The following is a 24,859-nucleotide window of genomic DNA, read 5'->3' as shown; positions in this document are numbered from 1 at the left end:
CACATGTCTGTAGTCTGTCGTCTCACGGAAGGGCCAATTAGGTTGGTGTGTGGGAAGAGGAAGCACATGACAGGGACAAAGCCAAACACTTTACTCTCAATTACTCTCCCTTAACAGCCACACATTGACTTCACTCACACACATCCACAATCACTACACACACACTGATGTAGCACCTGTGTATAACCATGTTCAACTACAGACTTATGGATGTCTGAGGATCAAAGTCAAATGTAATATATACCTGTAGCAACTCTCTCGTTCTTAAAAAGTCTTTTATTTCTAAAAAAAATCTTACTTTTATTTCTAATTCTTACTACTACTACAACATTTAGGTATTACTACTATAATACTACTATACATATTACTATTTTTTTTCTATTTACACTACCATTCAATAGTTTAGTTTTTTTTGAGAGAGAGAAAAATTGATAATTATTTAGCAAGGATGCAATAAATTGATCAAAAGTGACAGTAAATATATCTATAATGTTACAAAAGATTTCTATTTTCAAATAAATCATGTTCTTTTATGTTCTTTCTATTAATCAAAAAAGTATTTATTTCCACAAATATATTAAGCAGCACAACTGTTTTCAACACTGATAATATTAATAAATGTTTCTTGAGCAGCAAATCAGAATATTAAAATTATTTCTGAAGGATCATGTGACACTGAAGACTGGAGTAATGATGCTGAAAATTACAGAAATAACTAATTTTAAAATATATTCAAATAAAAAAAAAAATTGGCTGAATTTGTTAAAACAAGAAACTTATTTCAAGACCCCAATCATTTTAACTGTAGCCTATTTCTCTTTTTTTGACCATTTCCAAAATAATCAGTACTGAAAAGTGTCACAAAAGCTGGTCTCACTACACACTGCACCTTTAAATTCTCTGTGGTTGACTGTGTTGCTGCTGCATTGTGGGTGCTCACCATCATCATCCTCTGGCGGGCCGTCGTATGATTTGTCGATTGCTGCGCGGAAGCTCTCGTTGCAGCCACGCCCTCTAACCATGTGTGGGCGGGGCCTGTGGAAGGGCAGTAGCTCGTTTCTCTTGGCCTCTGTCATGGCAGTCTGAAGACTCTCTAGAGAACTGGACTTCTTTAGGCCTAACGTGGGTCCCAACTCCACCCCACCGCTCACTAAGACAAAACAAAGAGGAAAAATAAAAACACAAATTATGACAATTCAACTGCCTGCCAAAAATGCCTTTTTTAATTATAACCATCCACATATTTCTGCAATCAATCCATGCCAAATTAAATGTACAGACTCTGTTTAAACTTTGTTTTCAGATCATTTTAGTGTTTGGTGTGACATGTAAATTTGATAATAAAGAAATTTAAGATTAAAGTTAAAATTCTCTCATTGAATCAATATTCCTGGCAATAAAACAAGTTAAGTGAAATTGACAGCTTTTGTGGCATTATGTTTTTACCACAAAAAAAGAAGCAACCCTCGTTTCTAAAATAATATGCATATTTTAAAAAAAAAGGTCAAGGTTACTTGGGTACTTACAATGATATAATTTTTTTTTGGAGGATTAAAATGCGAGGCTCACAAGTTAAGTGTTTATATATAATTATAAACACTTATCTCATTTGTAAAAACATGTGAATTACTTGAGCTGTAAAGCTGTTTTTTTTTCCCCCAGCCATTGTGCTTAACCTGAACTATTCCTTTAACTTTCACTGAAAGTATGACATTTCAAATATAGCTGCGGTAACGCCATTGCATACTACATTCCAATTGGTTTTCTTTTTTTGCATTTATTTGCATACTACTTTTGCATACGCTTTTCTTTCTTATGTCAGCAAAGGCATGATATGTGAACAGCAAAGCGCCTTTACATTTTCTTCAAAACCAAACCTACACTTAGCAAAAACTTAACAACTACATTTTGCTGCCTAGCAATCACTGGTATTAGGAAATGTTAATAGTTCTTTATGAAAGGCTCGCTCATTTGTTTCTGTGATTTGATTGCTTAATCAAAGATGGAGGGTCAATAGAGACTACTGGAGCGTTTCCCAAAGGCATTCTTGGAAGTAGACAAAGTAAAACGTTAATAATGTTTGAAGTGCCAAAGGTGGATCTTTATAAGACTGAGCATGTATGTGAATGTATGCGTGCTTGTGAGTGTGTGTGTGATTGTAAACACACTCTCTCCTCTAATGAAAATGACTTTTTAAACATGCGTCTCCACAGCGAATGATGGATGAGAGCTCAAGCCTGGGACTCGTTTCTCCATCAATCAGAAGCACCATCTCTCTCTCTCTCTGTACTATCTCCCTCCTTTCCATCTCTGCATACCTCAATCCCTTCCTTTCGTCGACCCCACCCTTCTCCATACATCTCCTACACCCAGAATCATTAGCTAAATCGCTGCAGCTCCCAGAATGCATTCATGAATCAGGAAATCATCGTATCGACAGGTGGTGCGCCTCACTGGAATTCCAATCAGGCTGGCCTGCTGCCGGCACCGGCCTCCTTTTTGTTTGGCTAATGGTCGTTTAAATGAAAGTGGAAGTGGGATCAGTCGTTTAATCTGTGTGGCCTCCAAACTGCCAGAGAAGGCCAGACGAGATGAGCCCAGCCCGGCCCAGCTGCATGCTTTCTGCTCTCAGGATTATGACACAGGAGAAATTTATGCACATGTAATTTGGAATATGGTACAGAGAGAGAGAGAGAGAGAGAGAGAGATGAGGAATGGGACGCTGAGAGACAGGGAGGGAGGACGGCGATGAGGACACAGCTGGATGAGAAAGTCTCGATGTAACATTACAACAGATGTCACACTTTGAAGTTTGACAAGAAATGAAAGTTCATGAAAGGATGACTAAGACACTCAGGTACTGTTGGTGATATTCATATTATAGAAAGATAGAACATTATACGTGGATATACATGTAACACACTCATTTAGGGATGGATGGATTGTTGGACTGACAGATAAGTGGATGGATGGACAGATAGACAGATTGTATCTAGAAAAGCACAGTCGGTGAGTGGATGGATGGATGAAATTTTGTGTTTGCATAATGTGTGTGTAAATATGAAGAGTTCAGATGCAGCCTTCGCTCCCTTCGTGCATCAATGAGCCTTGGCCGCCCTTGACCTTGTCACCGGTTCACCACTGTTCCTCCCATGGACCACTTATGATAGATACTGACCACTACAGACCAGGAACACACCACAAGAGATGCAGTTTTGGAGACACTCTGACCCAGTCGTCCAGCCACCATAATTTGGCCCTTGTGAAACCCATTTTTCCTGCTTCTAACACATCAACTTTGAGGACAAAATGTTTAATTGCTGCCTAATATATCCCACCCACTAACAGGTGCCGTGATGAAGAGATAATGTTATTTACATCACCTGTCATCATGTTATGCCTGAATGGTGTATATTTTATATATGTATATAAAATATAAACTCCTATGTTGGATTCAATTAATCGTGATTAATTGGTTTGACAGGGGTAATTTAAACTATTAATATTTTTCTCACAAACAAAAATCGTTTCACTTCAAAAGCCTTTGATTCATCCACTTGGGTAGTGGATAAAAAAAAAAAAAAATCATCATTTGTGTAAGTATGAAGAAAGAAAGTCATATTCATCTGTGATGGCATGAGGGTGAGTAAATTATGATACAATTTTCATTTTTCGATAGAGTATACCTACAATTGTCAAGAAGGGCACTAAGAACGGGCCACAGCCCTGACAATTTGAATTACTTTGAAAGTTTCACTCATCAAGGGCTAATCCTAACATTTAACTAGAAAAGACCCAAGCAAACCACTCTTAAATTGGACTTCCAAGCACACAGCAGTGGTGGATCATAGGGAAATGTTCATTAGTAGCAGTACGGGGCATCAGAGAGTGAGAGGGCTGCTGCAGCTGAGCTCCAGACTCTCAGTGCAGGGCTGGATTTGTGTGAGAGGAGGTTTATAAATAGCAAGCCGCTGATGTACCAGCCAGCGTGACTGAAATGTTCTCTGTACGTGCACAGTTCGTGTCACAAACGTAATTACTTCTGTCCCACGGCCTGCTGATGGAATTAAGCAGCTTTTGAGAGGTCTGCTCTTTAGAGGTCTCCAAAACTTTTGGCTTGGAGCAGAAGAGTTTAAATGTGTCTCGGGATACTAGCGCACTTTAATCAGACCCACGTACATGCTGAAAAGGGGGAGGGGATATTAAAAAAAGTCTTTACCTAATTTAAGGAAACAAAAATAGAGACTAGGACTGGATCTCAATTCACATACTACTAGATCCTAAATAATAGGTTGATAAATGTACAGTGCCAGGAATGTGTAGTACTTTGTGTAGATTTTTGGCGTATGCATCTATGCATGCTGTTTGTAGTGATTTTTGTTTATGTTTATTTTTTGTAATTAACATTTCAATAAAGATTTAGCATTTAGTATTTAACAAAGGGGTCTGTGGTCTAAATTATTTCATATATTTTTACTTAATCTAACTTAATCTAAAAGTCATTTGGAATCTTTAGAGGCAATATTCTCAAGTTTTAACAACAGCATTTAAACAATATCTTGTTTGAAGCAGAAAATAATATTTATCTTTTTTATGACATTCTCTGTAGTCCAATTTTGCCTCTTGTTATCAACCACCTTATTCAAGAGACACAAAAGCTTTGAAAAAAGTGAGTTAGGCTATTAGTGATGTATTGTATGTCGTACAATAAAACATGAACATATCTTGAGCTTGTGTTCACCACATACCTTATTTTAGGCATTTAAAGGTGAACTATGTAAGATTTTTGCCGTAAAATATCCAAAAACCACTAGGCCAGTGTTATATATTTTGTTCAGTTGAGTACTTACAATATCCCAAATGTTTCCAACTATTTGTAAATCGTGAGAAATTGCTATTTTAACCAAGGAACCGGGACGTGTGAGCTATGCGTTTGAGGGAGTCGCCTGCCGATTGCGTCATATCTGCGTTACCCTCAGTTTCCGGTTTTATTTAGCAGAAACCCTATACTCTCACTGCAGTGTGAACAAGTGTCATAGCAGCCGCCGAGCGAACGTCATAACTTCCTTTTCAACACACTCCGATATATCTAATACGATAAACAGAGTTGCGTTACCTCATACTCATGACTGGAAAAGAGGAAGTGGCGCCGGCGACCGCATCATAATAAAAGTCCTGCCGGCGACTATGCCATAATAACAGTCCCGCTCTTCAATCGCTCCGGCGGCCTTGCTCAGCTCCACAACACTCTGTCCTGCTCTGCTTCATACTACAGTAATGTTAATAATCGCATCCATGAACATGATTTCTGCCAGAGTCCTATCCTGACTCTTTTCCACCGGCTGCGAGGTGAAGACCACATGTCCCAAGATTCTGCGCTCAAACGTGGTGTCATCAAACTCCGCCTTTGTTTTGAACAGGCGACCTCTAGTGGACGGAAAAGTTACATAGTGTAGCTATAATAACCAAAAACCCGTTCAAAAACACATTGACTTTGAGACAATGACACCGGACGTGCAAAAGTGCCAACTTATTTTAGAGTTTTAAGACCCATTCCTGCAGAAAATTGCTGCCCTGAGGTGTTTACAAGATGGCCGCCGAGTGGACTAACTTTAGCTGGATTCGAAAGCTTTGGCAGCTGACTTGTTGCCTTGCTGCCCAATCAGGCAATGACTTTGCAGGCACAGTTTGCGCAGGTACCTCATGATACTGATTTCAAACAGACTTCTGAGGGAGCATAACAGTTTAATGACCTTAATTCTCACGTTTTGGTGAGAATTAACGTAATGTAATGCCAGAATAAAGGCTAATAATGGCTGAATAAAAACAAAAGAATAATGATAAAAGAATAATGAAGCTTAAGTCTTATACCGGAAGAGGTGTGAAAAGTTAGTTGAGTGAGAACTATAGAAACATGATTAAAGCAGTTCGCCTAGCCAGACCTTAGACAATAATGTGCAAATGGGTGTTTACAGGGCAATACAATATTTTATAAGCATATTATCAGCCTTCTCTGAAAACTCACATGACATGGTCTTACAAAATGTTTCATAAAATTCATAGTTTTACAGATATTTGAAATGACGCATGAGCAGACTTGTGGCTTCAGCTTCATTGTGTTTCTAAGTTTCTACAACACAGACAAATACTTTTTTAAATATAAAAATATATTCTTAATATTTTTTATTTTTGTTTTTATGTTAGAGATTATATATCCCCATATCAATAACAGTCTGAGTAATTCAGTCTTGAACTTTAAACTCTCAAGTGTTGGCTTTCTAATTATATGTTTTTACGTGTCTATTCAGAATGACTTATGAGCAGCAACCTTTTTATTTTGGGTACGTCATTTATGCCCTACTTGCCAAAATGGGGGGTGTGCAGTAAGGAGTTTAGTGGTCTAAATGTATTTATATGTATACAGTATATCATCGGTGGAAGGCGTAGGACCATAAAATCTTCATCCAATCCTGACTGTCAATGTATGTATTTTCATACCTCCACACACCCTGCTCATGCAGACTTCACACGTCATGAGCACGTTTCATGCTATGCAGAGTTATATAGACGTCAGTCACTGACCACCGCAACCGAAACAGCTCCTCCTGAACCAAAACAATGAGCTTATGCTGCGTCACACAATACGGTATCACACAATAACTACCACAAGTTGGAAGAGATGGAAACCTGTAACGTTATACTTGGAGGGGTTCCTAATGCCTTTCAATGGCAACACTATCAACGGCGAAATGAATCTGCAGAAATCAGTCCTCTTTAAGTTGTTTACGTTCATTATTATTGTAATGTTATGTGCTTTGAGACATGAGGTAGTTTAACGCCGTCTCTCATTTTGTGATGCTTTGCAGACTCTGATGTGCGTTCATGTGTTTTGGAGGAGTGGCTTTGGAAACGCTCTAAAGTGAGGGTGGGATCTCGTGCTTTCAAAGCTAGCTTGCTATTGCTAGCCGTTCCGAAACCCTAACTACTCTACCTTTAATTACTACAGTACTTAAGTCTCACTAGAACACACAACTTTTCAAATGTCATGTTTATATTTTACCCAATAATTGCCAGGGGATCGAAAGCACAGAATTGTGGTATATCACAGGCACCAAGGATACATCAATGCTGCTATTAAAAAAATATCAGATGAAGATATCCAAATAGACAGGATGTGACATGAACATTGGATTAGGACATGCCTTGTTGCCTTCCTACCACCTTATGCTGCCTGTGGAGGCAGCATTTCGGACACAGCCTATGTTTCCAAACATATTTAAAGACACTGTAAAGAGAGGGCTGTTTGGAGTCTGTCACATTTCAAAGATGAATCTTTGGAAGTTAGGAGAAAAGAAATGTGAAGTGAATCACTTGATAAGTCAGCTGTCTTAGTGTCACCTGTGTTCTCCTGTCACACTTAGAAACACTTACTCGGTTCATAAGTGCAGGGTTCAGGAAGCAGCTTTTTGTGAGTTATGCTTCTACATACCTCATGTACCCGAGTCTGTCAATCAAACTCAATGGTGTGTTCAGGCAGGGAGAGAGGCTAGAGACACATATGCCAGTTACAGTTCAGACACTCTCTGGCATCCTACACAGACTGTAAACCCTGTTCTCCACCCCACCGGATGGCATCAATCACTACAGCGCAGGTATTAAAATCTGTAATCCTGAGCTGTTATGATATTTTCGCAGGGAGAGATGTATGGCTTTGATAATTGCCTACGGCAGACCTTTAAAGGCATCTCATAATTATGGATCACCTTTATTGGGTTAGCGTGTGTAAGGGGGTGTAGCAGGGGTCGCTGGCTCTCGGAGACTGATGGTTGTGGGCGGAGGGGTCTGTCACTTTTTGAGTGCAGTGTGATGGATGGTCACTTGCACTGGTAACCAGCACACACCATTAAACCTCGCCCTCATACCAGCACGAGACAGAGAAACCCTCCCAGCCAGAGCTTTCATCTTATTTTGATGTAATAAAGATTGTATCGATCAATCAGAAACTCATTATGAGCTCGATCACTGTAGGCAGGGCTGGTTTTGAATGTGCGAGTGTGTCGGGCCCCACAGATCTGTGAGTGTGAGCTGAGGTGACTGAATGTGCCACGAACAGAAGGACAAGTGGAGGAACACGTATGACAGGACTCAGCGGTTCTCATCCTGGGGGCGGGGCCCAATAGGGGACCTAAAAAACTTCAAAGGGGGCCTCAAGATGACTTTAATTTAACATAAGACAAACAAGCATTCAAATGAGACAAAACACCAAAAAATCAAGACATTTCTTATTTTAATTAACCTTCTAACTATCTTTTTTTTTTTCTAGGGTTCACACACTTTTAAAATGAGGTTACCGCTTATATTCATTTCAAGAGCATGTGAACTCTTTTTCCACTAGACCTGGGGAAGAAATATCAATGTATAATGAATATACACTACAATAAAAAAGTTTAGGGTTAGCATTTTGTTTTTTAAATAAATTATTTTACTCAGCAAGGACACTTTACTTAAAAGTGACAGTAAAGACATTTATAATGTTTCAAAACACTTATATTTCAGATAAATTATATTCTTTTGAATTTTCTGCATATCAAAGAATCCCCCCAAAAAGATGCATAACAGTTGCCACAAAAATATTAAGCACATAACTGTTTCAAATAATAAATTAATAAATTACATTTTAAAATATATTAAAACAAATATAATGATAAAAATAATAAACAATCTAACTGTTTCTACATTTTTTGGTATAAAATAAATACAGCCTTGGTGGGCATAAGAGACTTAAAAATTTTTTTTTTTTGAAAGGTAGTGTACACTTTTCTAGTTATGCAAAACTCTAAAATACTTTATCGGGCAAAAATTGTGAATAACAAATATTTTCATAAATCCTTATCCCTAATCCTTATCCAGCAAATCACAAACAACTGGAGAAGTCATGGGGGGGTTGTAGTCAAAAAGCTCATTTTTGAGATTTTTATTTTTATTTATTTATTTTATTAAAATGATATACACCTTTCAGTTCACTGAATACAAATTCGTAGCTTAAAACTCTAAATATGTCATTAATTAATAATTCACCAGCAGACACACTTTCAGATTCAAAATGAAGTTTTGGTGACTGACTCTATATTGACTAACATATTGTTGCTGGTCTATTTGTGATTTTTTCAGTCCCAGTCTGGAGCAAAGTTAACTGAACAATCACATGTACAAACAACACTGCAGCACCTTTACAATCAACTGTGACTAACAGAGACGAATGAATAGAAGTTACACACCAGAAGAGGTGACTTCATCGTTTATCTGGATGCGTCTAAATTCATCCAAGTACACCTGGGGAAATACACTAACACACACAGAGAAACAAACAGATGGCTTTCCACAGCGTAAATTAATCTATCAATTCCAATCAGTGAAATATGGCAGCTTTCAACTTGAATCAACAACAAACTCCCTCTCAATCGTGTACAGAGATTAGCGTACGGGCATACGCAAATGAGACAGAGAGAGAGAGAACAGTGTGGCATCAGGGCTCTCAACAGGCTAGCGCTTGGCAGTGACTTGTATGTTTTCAAAGTCAAAATTACACAAGAGACAATGAGCAGCACAGTATGTGCTCACCACAGCCAAACTTCAGAGGATTTATGCACAAACAGGGTACAACATTCACTGTTTGCCACATTTGCTTTCTCAAACCATTTTTGGAAAGTACTATTTTTATGAAAATGTACGTCTGTACTTATGATTATTAAACTTTTTTTTCTTGCTTATTTTTGACAGTATAAGTCAATATGCCCCTCGCGTCATCAGTGTATTTCCCCAGGTGTACTTGGATGAATTTAGACGCATCCAGATAAACGATGAAGTCACCTCTTCTGGTGTGTAACTTCTATTCATTCGTCTCTGTTAGTCACAGTTGATTGTAAAGATTTTCATTTCAAATAAATGCCGTTCATTTGAAATTTCTATTAGTCGAGGAATCCTGAAAAAAAGTATCATGGTTTCAGCATTGATAATAAGAAATGTTATTATCAATGCAGTAAATCATTATATTAGAAAGACTTCTGAAGGATCATGTGACACTGAAGACTGGATTAATGATGCTGAAAATTCAGCTTTACATTCACAGGAATACATTACATGTTAACATGTATTTGAACAGAAACCAGCTATTTGAAATTACAATACTATTTCACAATATTCAAATTTTTACTGTATTTTAGATCAAATGAATGCGAACATAAGGAAATTATTTACATTGAGATTGTTACGAAACCCAAACTTTTGAACGCTAGTGTACATGAGATGAGACCGTCTCTCTGTCTCTAAAAAACCTGAAGATTTGTCAGGTTTTTGTATTTATTCCATCGAGCAAAACGCTGTTAGAAGATTCGCAAGTGTTTTACAGTTTGTAATGCTTTGCTTACATTGGGTTCTGAAAAACACTTAAATTCATCACTCCAGTTGACGTGTTTGTCATCAGTTTCCTTTCAAATGCTCATCAAAGCACATCAAAGTTTCTAACTGTACACAACACACAAATATTAAATGAGACAGTAATGATTGGTTGTTTGTAGTTAAACAACTTGATGTAATATTAAGTACATCATATACCTGTAGTGTGGGACCATGGGCGTAAATTTCATCTAACCGGTGGGGGGGGTGTACAATAAACACAAAATTTCTCAAGGGCACAAATAATACAGGCAAAATTGTAGTTGTAAGGATATGTGTGGCGTTTTGGTGCACTAAAAAAAATATTTTTTTCTTTCTTTTCTGTCATCTTATCTGGCCAACAACACAAAGCAATAGTTGTTTCAATAGGAGATATCATAGATTCAACACATATTAATATAATTAAATCATCTTGCTTCTTCCACATAGTATTGAGCAAAACCAAACACATCGGTAGATCTACAATATTAGCCTAATATCAGTTCACACATCGGCTCATCGCCCTGTTAGTTGTAGTGGGTTACAACAAGCTACACAACAATAATCGCTAAAAATATTGGACTTATGGAAAAATACATCGGTTATCATCATTTTTGTCATTGCTAGTTTATTAATAACTCAGCATCGTCGGTATTAAAGAGAAAATAAATCACTTAATCACCGATCTTGAAAGTGAATAAAGCAGCCTTAAAGGGTTAGTTCACCCAAAAATGAAAATTCTGTCATTAATTACTTACCCTCATGTCGTTCGACACCCGTAAGACCTCCGTTCATCTTCGGAACACAAATGAAGATATTTTAGTTGAAATCTGATCTGCGAGAATAGTTTTTGTGCGCAAAAAAAACCTAAATAACAACTTATATAGTGATGACGATTTCAAAACACGGCCTCATGAAGCTTCGAAGCGTTATGAATCAGTGAGCCGAATCAGCAGTTTGGATCGCCAAATTTCAGCAGTTTGGCGGTTTGACACGCGATCCAAATCATGATTCGACTCACTGATTCATAACACTTCGAAGCTTCATGAGGCCGTGTTTTGAAATCGTCATCACTATATAAGTCGTTATTTAGGGTTTTTTTGCGCACAAAAACTATTCTCGCCGATTCATAAAGTTATTTTAGAACCACTGTAGTGAGATGGACTTTGTAACGATGTCTTTAGTACCTTTTAAGGGTCTTGAGAGTGAACCGTGCAGTGTGCCAATGGAGGCCTTTCAGAGCCATCAGATTTCAACTAAAATATCTTCATTTGTGTTCCGAAGATGAACGGAGGTCTTACGGGTGTCGAACGACATGAGGGTAAGTAATTAATGACAGAATTTTCATTTTTGGGTGAACTAACCCTTTAACAGACTACTTACTGGAGTTCACAACTACTGAAGAACTTTCTTTGTTCTCTTCCACCAGACTTGTGTGTGTGGAGATGTTCTTTAGGAGAGGTGCGCAGTGGACCGAACCACTGTTAGGCACAAAGTGGCTTTTATCCGTGGTATGAATTCAGCATAAAAAATTACAACCAACTTTTCTTCTCTGCTGCGAAGTATAATATTTTTGATACTGTACAAATTGTATATTCTATCCCCGAACCCCAAAAGACAAACCATCACAAAACACTGCGTCTGGTTTACTATCTTTGTGGGGACTCTCCATAGACGTAATGGTTTTTATACTGTACAAACTGTATATTCTATCCCCTGACACTAACCCTACCCCTATAACCTACCCATCACAGACAACTTTCTGCATTTTTATATTTTCAACCAAAAAAAATTTCTGTATGATATATATGCTTGTTTCCTCACGGGGACCTCAATTTAGGTCCACCCGGTGACAAGTCCCCATGAGTCTTTGTGCATTTAAGTTTTATCCACTGGGATAAAAAATAAACACACACACACACACGCACACGCACGCATGCACGCACACACACACACACACACACACACACACACACACACACACACACACACACACACACACACACACACACACACACACACACACACACACACACACACACACACACACACACACACACACACACACACACACACACACACACACACACACACACACAGAGAGAAGAACTGTTTTGGAAGCATATGACTGTTGGAGAGAAACAGAGAGATGTGAAAGCTCGATGTTTGTTAAAGAGGAGGTTCTGGAACCATCCCAGCACCTGACTGAGTGATATATGGAGAGAGGGAAACCACTCAATGAGAGCCAGAGAGAGAGAGAGAGATCTTTGTTTTAGACAGTAAGCATTTATCTCCCTTTCAAACAACACACCTGCCTGTGTCTCTCTGTGTGTGTAAGTGTGTGTGTGTGTGTGTGTGTGTGTGTGTGTGTGTGTGTGTGTGTGTGTGTGTGTGTGTGTGTGTGTGTGTGTGTGTGTGTGTGTGTGTGCGTGTGTGCGTGTGTAAAACTCCTGACTCAGTCTTTAAGCAGTTGGAGGCGTGGAGACACAAACACACAGTTTGAAAACGCCTGTTCAGCACACATGCCTTAAATACATTTACAATGCTGTATAATTTTATACACTGGTTCTCAACTGGATTTTCTGACAATACTGAACATTAAGCGGCAACCCAAACAAATTTGTTATTGTACAAAAGTTAAACTAAAAACAAAACAAACCTTGAAACTTATCAATTTTATAAATATCTTTTGATTCAAACTCATATTTTCTAGGATGTGTGCTGGAAATCATTGGCTTGAAGGAATGCAAAATGTAGAGAGTAATTCCCAACAATGCAGGAAAAATCATGTTATGTATTTAAATAACTGCATATTATGTATATTCAGCATTCTTTAAATCTCACTGCTGTCTACAAACCTTCTTGATCAAATCTTTTCTCCAACTTGAGAACCTCTGCTCTCAAATAGCAAAAAACAAAACAAAAAATGCCAAACAAAACCCACTTCTTCCACACGTAAATACATCAGCACAGACAACATCTGAAACTATCTCCTCCATCTGCAATACAAATGATGACACACTTGCGCACACACACACACAGCATGCATCATATTTGCCAATTTAATTCCACTAAATTTCCTGGTCTGTTTCTGTTTATGTTCTTGGCATAAAGGTTAAAACCTCAGACAGATATCCAGTGTTTTTCCAGTGGATCTGCAAAGAAAAACAAAAGCAAGGAAACACATCTGCGAGCTCCCCGCTCGGGTCTTGTCAGCAATTTTCAGTTTGCTGTGAGATGAATGACTGAATAAAACAAGCTGTTTAATGCAAAATGATTTACGACAAACCTCTCAAACACGCTTATTGCTACAGGTTCAAAGACATGCTGAATAAATATTGACAAACTGACCAATCATGGTTAAGAAAAATTATATGTCCAACCGCATCGCTCTTGGGTTTCCCCAAAGCTACACACAAACTGATCAAATTTTAACCAATATTTACTTTGTTTGATGTTGGATGCATAGAATTTATCAAATTAGAATCAACATTTACTCCCGAAAGCAGGAGGTTTGGCACAACAGCCTGCGCTATTCGAGCATGACAGCACTTCCTTCGTACAGTATGTAGCTCATTAGCAGAAAGAGAAAGCAGATTCAATAAGCGAGAACACGGGGTCATCGCAGCATCTCCGACTTATGGTTTTAATTTCTATTGTCTGTCTGACAGCCTTATCCGGGCCTTATTGCACACTGCTGCTTGACACCAGTGGTATTTTACACATCTGAAGATGATCAGAAGACAAGCGCAACTGTTCGTTAAGAATGCATCTACAACACAGTTACAAAAAACACTGGAGTTCAAAAACATATTAGATGTAAAAATCGATACCATTTGTTTAGAGAGAGTGGAATCATATTTTCACTGGTTTCTGATTTCTGGTGCGGTGTGTGACCTTCCAGGTCTCAGCGAGGGTCTGGATGAGTGGGAAGTTTGAGCGGTTTAGCCCTAAGCTCTTCAGACAGAGATGGATGAGGAGTCAAATTCACAGGAGCAAATATTCTGTTTAGTGTTGCCTTGAGCAGGTGGCTGGATATTACTTTGATACACACTGCTGTGCAATAAAAACTCCTAGTCTCAGGCCTGGTCCTGAACATTTACACTTTTTCATTTCTCAGAGAGAGAGAGAATTAATTATATTTTAATTTTTAATGGACCACGTCTCTTCTTTAAAGGAATAGTTCATCCAAAAATGTCCTTAAAGGGGGCCTATTATATAAAATTCACTTTTACATGTTGTTTGAATATAAATGTGTGTTGGCAGTGCATGTACACAAATTTTTAATCCCCGTAAATTCCCCTCACTATTTTAGGCCCTGTCCACGACTGCTGACGGACTCTGCCGTATTAGCATAGTTTCCGCACCAAGGGAAGTTGTACACTCTCCGCCATTTTCTCCATGCTTGAGCAGATGTAGTGACAAGAATGTCTTGTGATTGAGGTGATTTGTTGTTGGATGTAAGAGTGAACATAGTGGTCTCTATTTACTCCCAACATCTGAGCTGCTGAAAACATAGTGGATAACTTTTGTTTTTGAAGGGAATGCACCCACCCCCAATATACCTAAATTCATTCATGTCTGCGTGAACACCAGACTGCTTTGTGAAAGAGGGGCAATACAAAGCAGGTTTTGCTAAAAAGTTCCTTACCAACTGTTCGTAATCCAGCTTATAGTCTCCGGAGCAATACTGGTCACAGCAGTAACGAAAGGAAGAACATGCACTTTATTACAGTTCATTGGAGTTGTTTTACAGATATAAAGTTTACCAGTTTATTAAACACCCCGAAAAGGCATAAGGTCTGTATATATTTGTTTACCCTTTGTTGTAACAAGTGTTTTGGTGTAATTCACTGCGTATGTTGAGGGATAGAGGGAGTTTGTTTATGGATAAGACTTTAATGCGCACTTCAGAACTTGAATACTTGAATACTGGGTATTCAGCTCTTACGGTGATTTTCTGAAGTGAAAACGGACGCTTCATCTTTTGTGTGATGTACAATAAACTTCATAAAACTCATCAGTAAAGTTTTGGCCATCATTCAGATGGGGTCGGCTGCAACAGGCTTGGACTAATAGTGGATAAAAGCAAGATGACAACATAACAGTAATTCAACTAATATATACCTGGCATCTTACAACAGTTCCCACACAAGCACCTGTACAGCAATTTATAGATCACCATGACGGAACATGCTAATCAATGACTTAGATAGTTAACACCACAACAACTACATAAATTCATCAGTTAACTATTCAGAAAAGTCCTGTAGCATTCTACATGTTGTCACTGTCCATCATTGTCTGAACATATATGGCTGAACACCGCTACTGAAGTATCTGCCATTTCGGTGCGTGAGATTGACCTGTTTTGTTGTTGGCGGTATGCCAGAGCATGAGCTCTTGAAGCTCTGCCCTCTCTGCGGGAGCACCAGCTCATTTGCATTTAAATGGACATACACTAAAACTACGCATATTTGCTCAGCCCCAAAGGTGGCAATTTTAGGCTGCTATAAAATGATAGGTGTATTTTGAGCTAAACATTCACATACAAACTACTAAAAGAATAGGCCCCCTTTAAATGTTACATTTTCTTTACATGTAGCTTTCTTAAAATATTTATGCATTAATTTAAAGTTATTTTTTATATTTTGATAACACTATTTTAGTTATATGTTATATGTACTTACTGTAGTAATAACAGTAAACTATGCATAATTACATGCAAATTAACTGAAACAAACCCTATTCCTATCCCTAACCCTATAGTAAGTGCATGTTCATTAATAGCACTTAGTTGTTAAATGTATAATTACAATGTAACAAGGACACCTTAAAATAAAGTGTAACCAATATGTTTTTCTTTACAAAAAGAAGAAAAATTGCAACAAGTTGGAAATTATACTGTTATAGTGCAATTCCATACATTTAGAAACACACTTAGCAGTATTAAGACATGCTGACATATACTTTTAAGATTTATTTCATACTGAATAACAACAATTTCCATAACTTGCAGAAGAATAAACTTGTCTTTCATCACAACTGCTTCAAATGGCCAAATTTTGCAAACTCTGCATGAGACACATCATGACTTGGCTTCAATTCTCCAGTATATTAAAAATAATAAGAAAGAGAACACAATATCTGACATTCAAATTTTCCAAACAAAGTGTTCCCTGGCTTTGGCAATGGAGAGGGTTTCCATGACTGGAGAAGGAAAGTTGGAGTGTTTGTTCTGGGCCAAAGGCACTATAACTGCTGCTGTGGTATTGGGGTGTGGAGGGACCAGTGGTCTCTGTATTCAGGCCAAAATAGAAGGAGAATATGTTTCTTAGGGTGCTTTTCTCTAACATTATGTTCTCCTTGTACTTCTGGCAAAAGACCTCATCTGCCTGATCCACACACACACACATACACATGCAGAGCCTGCTAATAGAAAGCAAGACTCTGCTACGGCGCTCAAGAGCTGAGGCTTTAAAGAGAAAGAATCATATGCTCCTTCTCTCCACTCTTTCATCTGCACTTCACTGCAATTAAGGAGGAAGGAGAAGGAGGAACGAAGTGGCCACTCAGAGGAAGTGGATTCAACTACCCTCATACACTCAGATACAGACAGAGAGAGATGGGGAGAGAAACAGCGTTTGAGGGAGAAAACGAGAGCTGGTGTCTAGGGAAATGTCCAAAAACCTGCTAGTCTTATTATATATGTGGACTTATCTCTGATGATATGGCTTTGAATATGCGAAAATCTACCTCAATTCAGGACTCTCTTCAGAGGCATAAACTCCACATGGCATACAAAATCACACAAGAGACGTAGCTAATAGTTAGATTTGCTAATAAACATCAAAACACTCAAGACACACGGCAACACAATGCATTTATCAGTACACAAACGGCAAAATGGTCCATTGTAAATGGTGTAATGAAGTACTGTTCACAAAAAAAGTAATTTTCAAAAAAGCAGCTTTCTGTTGGTCAATGCAAAAAAAATTGCGTGACCCAACTTCGAATTTGAACTTGAACCCAATTTCGCTAATGAGATATTCCCTTTTGTGTGGGGATTCCTATTGAAATAACTGGATTTTGCCTGAAAAAAATGTTGAACAACGGTAAATATGACCGCACCTTTAGAATAAGGCCAAAATGAGGTGTCATAAGCCCTATTCGAACTTAGAGTAGTAACATGGAGTATTAATTATTACCAGAGCTTCTCAGTGATTTTAGGCCCGTTCAAATGTGCCACCTCAGTCATCACTACAGAAAATGTCAGTAAAGATTACTGACTTTTACCTTCTGTAAAAAGGTCTGGAAAAATTACCTCAGGTAATACTAATCCCGTGCGAATAGACCGGCTGTAAATATGTACGTAATTTCCAGTTTAAAATTAGATTTCTGCAGTTTTTCAAGTGGTATGGAGGCGCTTGAAAAAGCATTCAGTTGTGTTCTAGGCGGAGGGAGAAGTCTGTGGCAAACCTCAAGTGTTTTTTGCTTACCATTCAGATCAAAAAGAAGGTCGCAAGCACTTGTTAGAGGCACAAAACTTCTTTTATCTGTAGGTAAGTGCATATTACTAACAGAATCCGATCAGAATTTAATTAATAAATCGTTCAACCGGACCTAACTGTTATATAAAGATTATATTTGTTTGCGCACGTGATATCAGGAAACAATTTAATATGCACATGACGACAGGGAGGTGACGGCGGTGTGTAAATCGAGTTACCCCTCCCGCTAGTTTTACTGAGATTTCTTATCCCGTGCGAATTGGCCATTAATAATACAGACGTCCTGTGGTAAAATTACATTACTCCATCTACCCTTGTAAAACGAATCCCGTCCGAATAGTGCTTTAGAAAGCATTATAGTGTTGCTCCTAACCTTTTGAGATTCCAAAAAATGGACAAACACAGAAAAAGGACATTCTGCAGCACTATGCTCAAGATTCACATGAACAGTACGTACCCAGTTCAAGTTATTGCTGGGTGTGGAGCACCGTAATGGATACAAGATCATATTGGCTACCATCCTATATGTTATTATAGAATTTTGGCACTGAATAAGGATAGGGAATCAAAACTTGTGAAGAGAAAACGTTCTCCTTATTGTGTTGGACTGTGTCCCGCATCTGGTGGCTGGATGCAGATTATTGCCTTGAGCTGCTTGGCCAGAGAGAATTATGGGAGCTCTCGGAGCAGGAGGTGTAACACAATTTTGATGGGAATTGGATTCTGAGGCTAGGAATCACGTGTGGGTGGGACCATGGCTGCCAAGAGAGGGAGGAATATGTGGAGTGATGGGGAGAGAGAGCTCAACGTGAGAGAAAGCAGGAAAGAGAATGGGAACCCAGTGCCGAGGAGGTTTTAGGGAGATTAAAAGCCCAGAGCGAGGGGCTCTTAAGACCATCCTGCTAATTAAATATGTCAAAGCTCATAAAGACGCATTGGGGCCTTTTCCCAGAGCCAAGCTTTACCAAACCCACCTAGTCAGCAAAGCCTTCACATCTTGTCAATAAACATTAGTCTGGGCATCAGTAAAACATCCACAAAATGGATTGGTTTATTAAACGTATCACCAATCCCTTTTTACTACAGTTTCTCTACAGAAAAATTGCACATGCCAAAAGAGAGTCAATACTCAACGCTTGGATTTTACGCTAAAGGGACAACTCACACCGAAAGACAACAGCAGACACACATACGGGGCAAGGAAGCTTGAGAAATCCACAAAACAAGAGGCCAATGTAGACTGTGGTGACATATTCAACAGGCAGGCATGTAAACTGTATTAAATTCAACTCGGAAAGTCTGAAATTACAACCTACTACTTGGAAAGTAATAGAGCATCACTTGATGTCAGCCTTCCCACTTGGAGGCTCTGACCAAAATCTGACTTAACAATCTGACTACATGAAAAACACTGACTTAAAAAGAGCATGTCATGTATTGCAAATATACTCTATTCAAGAATATTTAAAAATGTTTCTCATCATCTTTTACTAACATAATGTAAATAACAAAACATAACACTTTGCAAGCACTTGAAGATATTTTTTTTCATGCTTTATTCTACAATATAAAATACATCAGTAATACCCCACTCCTGATTTATTAAAGCTTTAATGTGTCTTGAAAAAGGTGGTTGCTAACAAGTGGCTAAATGAGACTACAGAGGTTGTCTGGGACATCAAACATCATCACCGCAAACAGGTAAATTCATCTACTCACTAGTCAGCTTTTATTGCCAGTGACCGCCGGTTAGTTATCTATTTTTCTTTTCAACACCAGTCATAACTTTAAGTTGATATAAAAAGGTAGTTTTGTCTAATTTGTATCCAAAAAATAAGACTGATAAGCCTTGAGTAACTGATAGTTGGTCAGACTAGTTTTTCAGACAGTGTCTTAACTTATAGGCTATGTTTATGCAACTGGCCCCTGGTTGCATTTATACCTGCAATCTTGTAAACTATTCTAACTGAAACTTTCCATCTTTCATATTTTAAACATAAATCGAAAGATATAGAAGTTGTGTGTTGATTGTTGTGTAGTTCATTTATAGCCTAATTTTAGCTTCTTTTTTTATTTACTTCTGGCGATTATATGTAGGCTTCAACATTCTTAAAAGTTGTGTTCATATGTGAAGACCATCATGATGAACAAAACTTTTAAGAATCATAAACTTGTTTGTCACAGAACTTATTTTCTGTAATAATCCAGAAGCCAATGGAAAAATCCTAATGGCTTCCCCCCCCCCCGAAGAAAGCAGAGTGATGCCAACTTCTCAGTTGGCCTACAAAATTACATCATTCAACATTTCTTGTAAATGTTAAAATTACATTTACTAACTGTTGTACCAAACTTAACAGTAACATTGGTTGGTTGTAGTGTAACGGACGTAGGTCAGTAAGAGCATAGGTTTGTTAGCATGCCCGCCTCGCATGCCGGAGAACCTGGTTCGAATCCCACTTGGAGCAGGTTGAGTTGGACCAGTTATAGTAGTACTCTTCTTTAACTAGAGTTTTTCCAAAGAGAAACCAGCATCCCAAAGGTCCCTCTTCAATTATAATGATGACTTCTTTTCTTCAATTCAAAACTGACCAATCAAACAGTACATAGTTTGCTATAGCAGATTTCGAGAGGAATATAAATTAATGAACATTAACAATAAAATAGGTGCAAAAACACATTAAATAGCCTTCTTAATGGAAACTTGTACACCTGCAAAACAAATGTTAGCACCGCTCTTCTGTTTTATGTCATCCTGCACACTACCGACGGTGGAACATTTTACAGTCGGAAGCTGATATCAAGTAGGAATGCCCCACATCCGACTTTGAATGAAACACAGCTTATAGCTTCTTAACAGGTCAGAGGTCACATGTGTTCTCTGTGGGAGACTCATATGAAAGTGATGCTCTCCCAAAATACAGTCCAGGAGAGACCCACATCAGTCTGAACGAGGATAGAGTGAGAAAGAAAGATGAGAGCGGAAAGTCCCCAGGCTCAATATCATCTCACTCATTTCACTGTAACAGTGCTCAGCGCAGAGGTGAAGGTCACACTATAGAGGAAGAGTGGGAGGGTGTGGAGAGAAGCAGTGAGGGATGAAGAGAGTACACATCAGGAGGTAGTGAGCATCTGGTGGAAACATGTTCCATTATCTCATGAGCCACACATACACACACACGTATGGTCCACTTGGACGGTCTCCATCTAGTGAGCTGCCTACCTAGAAAGCATGCCATGCATGCCACTCACTCCTAGATCAGACCCAATAATGATGGCTAGAAAGATTCACTTGCAACCTGACATCCATTCAAAATTACACTAGAATAAACTAAATGTTCACTGGTTTACAAAGTTTCACTATGTCAGTGAGACCTCCTAGTCAAAGACTGTAATGGATTTTCTTTAAAGGAGTTTTATCACCATTCAAGCGGAGCTTCAGGCAGTACACATGGTGGAGTGAAAGAATCAAGATGTTATGTATGAAACCCTTCGGTTTCCCCCTACGCACATCACTCTCTCTGCTCTCCAGACCCACATGGCCTGCATGCTCTCTACAGGGGTCTACACACGGCCCTCAGGGGCCAATCCATCAGACACAAGCACAACGGAACAAGTCTATCAGCAGGGCATTGGAGTCAGACCGGACACAGCTGTGGGCATGAGTGTGTAAGTTCACTCTGATTCAAAGCAAGTGAGAGTGCATTCATTACCTGACTTCTGACAAAGCATACATGCTGCTTTCATCTAACATGGAGGGAGACAGATGCACTCTGGGATTAAGTAGGCCTCCTCACTCAGGTTACATTTTAATCGCTGGTGGTAATTAAGATTGGGAACGGATCTTATTCAGAACAGTTCCTTTTTTCCCTAAAACAACATGATGACATGATGATGTTCTTGAATGCCTTCATGATTCCACAGTGAGCAAAACAAAACGATAATTAAAAAAAACATGCTCTACTGATATGTCTGCTTCTACTGCTACAGCTGTATATCTCAGATGCAAGAGTTGAATATGTGTATGTGCGTGTAGGGTTTATGCATACGTGTACATGCGTGTGGGCAGCATTTGCTCTTTCCACACACCTGGAGGGAGTGAAGATTGCTTACATCAGGAGAAAAAAGCACTGTACACTCTTTTTTCCACACAATTGTAAACAAAGTAAAACCGCACAACCACAGGGCATGCTATTCATTTCAAGTATTACCACAGGGCAGAGAGAGAGAGAGAGAGAGAGAGAGAGAGAGCGAGAGTCTGTCCTGTTGCTAATAACTTTTGCTCTCAAGTTCTAACCACAATCCCCATTTAAAACCAAGACAGATATCTGTGCAGTCAATCTAGCATCAGCACTGTTCACATTCTGCCAGGTTTAGAGCCAACATAAAACTCCACACATTCAACTCCAACTAACATTAAATTGAAATTAAATCATAAATGAGACTCCAACACCCTAAAAATCCACCCAAATCCTTAAAAGAGGGAGAGAAAGAGACAAGCTGGCTTTGGAGAGCATGCATGGTTTACATTAGCCGACTAGTTTCTGTTCCAACTCTGCTACCCCAGAAGTGGCTAGTGTACGCGTGCAAATACAAATACAGGGGCAGGAAATTGGCAGAGATTTACAGTAATTATTGAGAGCATGGGCTATTGGGGTTTGGGCCCAGTGACAAATATGATATGATGTTAAATTGAGGCAAACGATAGCGGCAGAGGCACGGGTAATCCACAAAAAAAGGATTTGAAGGGAGAGAGGCAAACGCAGACGAGCTAGCAGCGGCCTAGCACACAGTAATAGGTTTTCATTACACTGCAATCTCTTTTAAATAATCCTATTCATTTTTCATGAGGTCAATTTTTCCCAGCAGACGAGAGATAGAAGGCCAAATACGGTTCTCAGCGGGCTGTGATCCGTCATGTGATGATAGATTGCACAAGCTTACAAAAAGCTAGCTTAAAAACTGCTTGTGCAGATACACAAACAAACAGACATAAAGATAAACAAACTTCATATACTAGATGCGCTCAGAGATTTGGATGCATCGGGTTCACAGTGAAAGGAAAGGATTTAGGCATACAAGAAGAACAAAAGCAAATTGTGGCAAATCAATCAGAATGGGGTGGAGGGATAATTATTTCATAATTTTCTGTTTCAAATGTGCGAACGCTTATTGACTCTGCAGCAACTGTAACTTGACGTTGTGTGTGTTGGCTGGCACCAGCGATTCTGGGTTTGAAACAATGTGCTATTGTGTGGAAAAATTGGCTTATCTTTTGTCCTGACTACAATGATGTGCAGGGAGCTTTAGCCAATCAGCTTACAGAAACCAATGTCACGTCCCACAAAAGTTTTCACACAAATTACATTTTTGACTGAAATGTTTCTGTCTCTCAGAGCCAAAAGAGCTTAATTGCATGGAAAAGCATGGAAAGGATATTGATTCAGAAGCATTAAGATACACTTACACTTACACTTACACTTACACACACACACACACACACACACACACACACACACACACACACACACACACACACACACACACACACACACACACACACACACACACACACACACACACACACACACACACACACACACACACACACACACACACACACATATATATATATATCAACTAAGATTAATGCTGATTCAGTTGAATAACTGCGTTGATATTGAAAAGTCTGTTTTTTACTTTTCAGAAGATTTTTTTTTTTTGCTAGTGTAAAATTGACTTCCACATTGCTGCCTGGCTAATGCTATGTGGTTGCTAAGGTGTTCTGGAACTATCCCTTTAAGAATCATTCATGTCCGTAACACAAATGGTGTGGGATGAGATATATAAGTGGGATTCATTAGGGTGATGCATCACAAAAGGGACAGATTTTTTCAATCAGATTCAACCAAAGAGTTATGCAAGCTGTCACTGTTCTAGACTGCTTGTTCTGCCTCTGGATATATAGTCCAATCAGCGTCAAGTCATGTTCTGTGGAGTACCACCTCTTTTTGGGCGATTTCGTTCTGGCCGAGAAACGCCCAGTGTATTCTCTTAGACTTCCAAACAGTTTTTTTCAAACTGCAGGCACTGCAATTCAACTCTTTGGGTTCCGGGAGGGCTAGCACTAACGTGTTTTCGTCATCATGCGTAACCTTAACTTGTGCAGCGAATGGTGGGAAGAAACATATCTCTATTAATAATCTTTAAGCTGAAGTGACATCCAATCATTTCCTCTGTGCATAACTTGCATTTCCCAGACATATTCTTTGTCTGTAAATGTTAGAAAGTTAAGCAAATATTTCCATTTTGCGGTCAGGAGTGGACGTGCCTTCTGCAAGCACAATCTTCCGTGAACGAGCGTGCCAAACAGACGGAAAATATACATTCTGCTAAAACATTTATTGTTGAATATTTGTTATTGTAACTTTGTAAGTGTAAAAACTGTTTAATAAGAAGATACTTTATAAAGACAGTACATTACGCGTATACAGACAGGAGCCATCTTGGAAAACAGCCTCGACAAGTCGAGCCACGAACGCTGTGCTAAGTGAGCTGTTTGATAGGAATTGTCGCAGCTTAGCACAGCGTTCGTGGCTCGACTTGTCGAGGCTGTTTTCCAAGATGGCTCCTGTCTGTATACACTTAAAGGGGGGGTGAAATGCTGTTTCATGCATACTGATCTTTTTGCACTGTTAAAGACTTGGATTCCCATGCTAAACATGGACACAGTTTCAAAAGCTAAGGTGGACTTTGATGGGAGTATTTCTTTGCCAAAATTAGTACTTCCTGTTAGTCATAAGTTTCGGAAAGTTTTTTTCGATCATGGGTCCGCTTGACGTCAACAGGGCGGAATTTCCTTGTATGGGCCGTACGGACAATTCTACCGGAAGAGCGCGCGCGCGCGAGAGAGAGAG

The 24,859-nt window shown here is 38.9% G+C and overlaps 1 protein-coding gene across 6 annotated transcripts in view; it reads right to left on the bottom strand.

Annotated features, from left to right (window-relative positions):
• pard3bb (par-3 family cell polarity regulator beta b) overlaps positions 1–24,859 on the bottom strand; it is a 420,195-nt gene that overhangs the window by 149,863 nt on the left and 245,473 nt on the right. For all 6 annotated transcript variants that reach the window (XM_079821284.1, XM_079821281.1, XM_079821283.1 and 3 more), the window contains exon 17: positions 941–1,150. In XM_079821284.1, coding sequence (XP_079677410.1) covers positions 941–1,150 — 210 coding nt within the window. The remainder of the gene's footprint in view (positions 1–940; positions 1,151–24,859) is intronic.

The sequence above is a fragment of the Gobio gobio genome, assembly GCF_949357685.1.
Source record: "Gobio gobio genome assembly, chromosome: 7".
Classification (NCBI taxonomy): domain Eukaryota; kingdom Metazoa; phylum Chordata; class Actinopteri; order Cypriniformes; family Gobionidae; genus Gobio; species Gobio gobio.
Note: the sequence above shows the minus strand (reverse complement) of the source record. Positions and strands in the feature narration are given on the sequence as shown.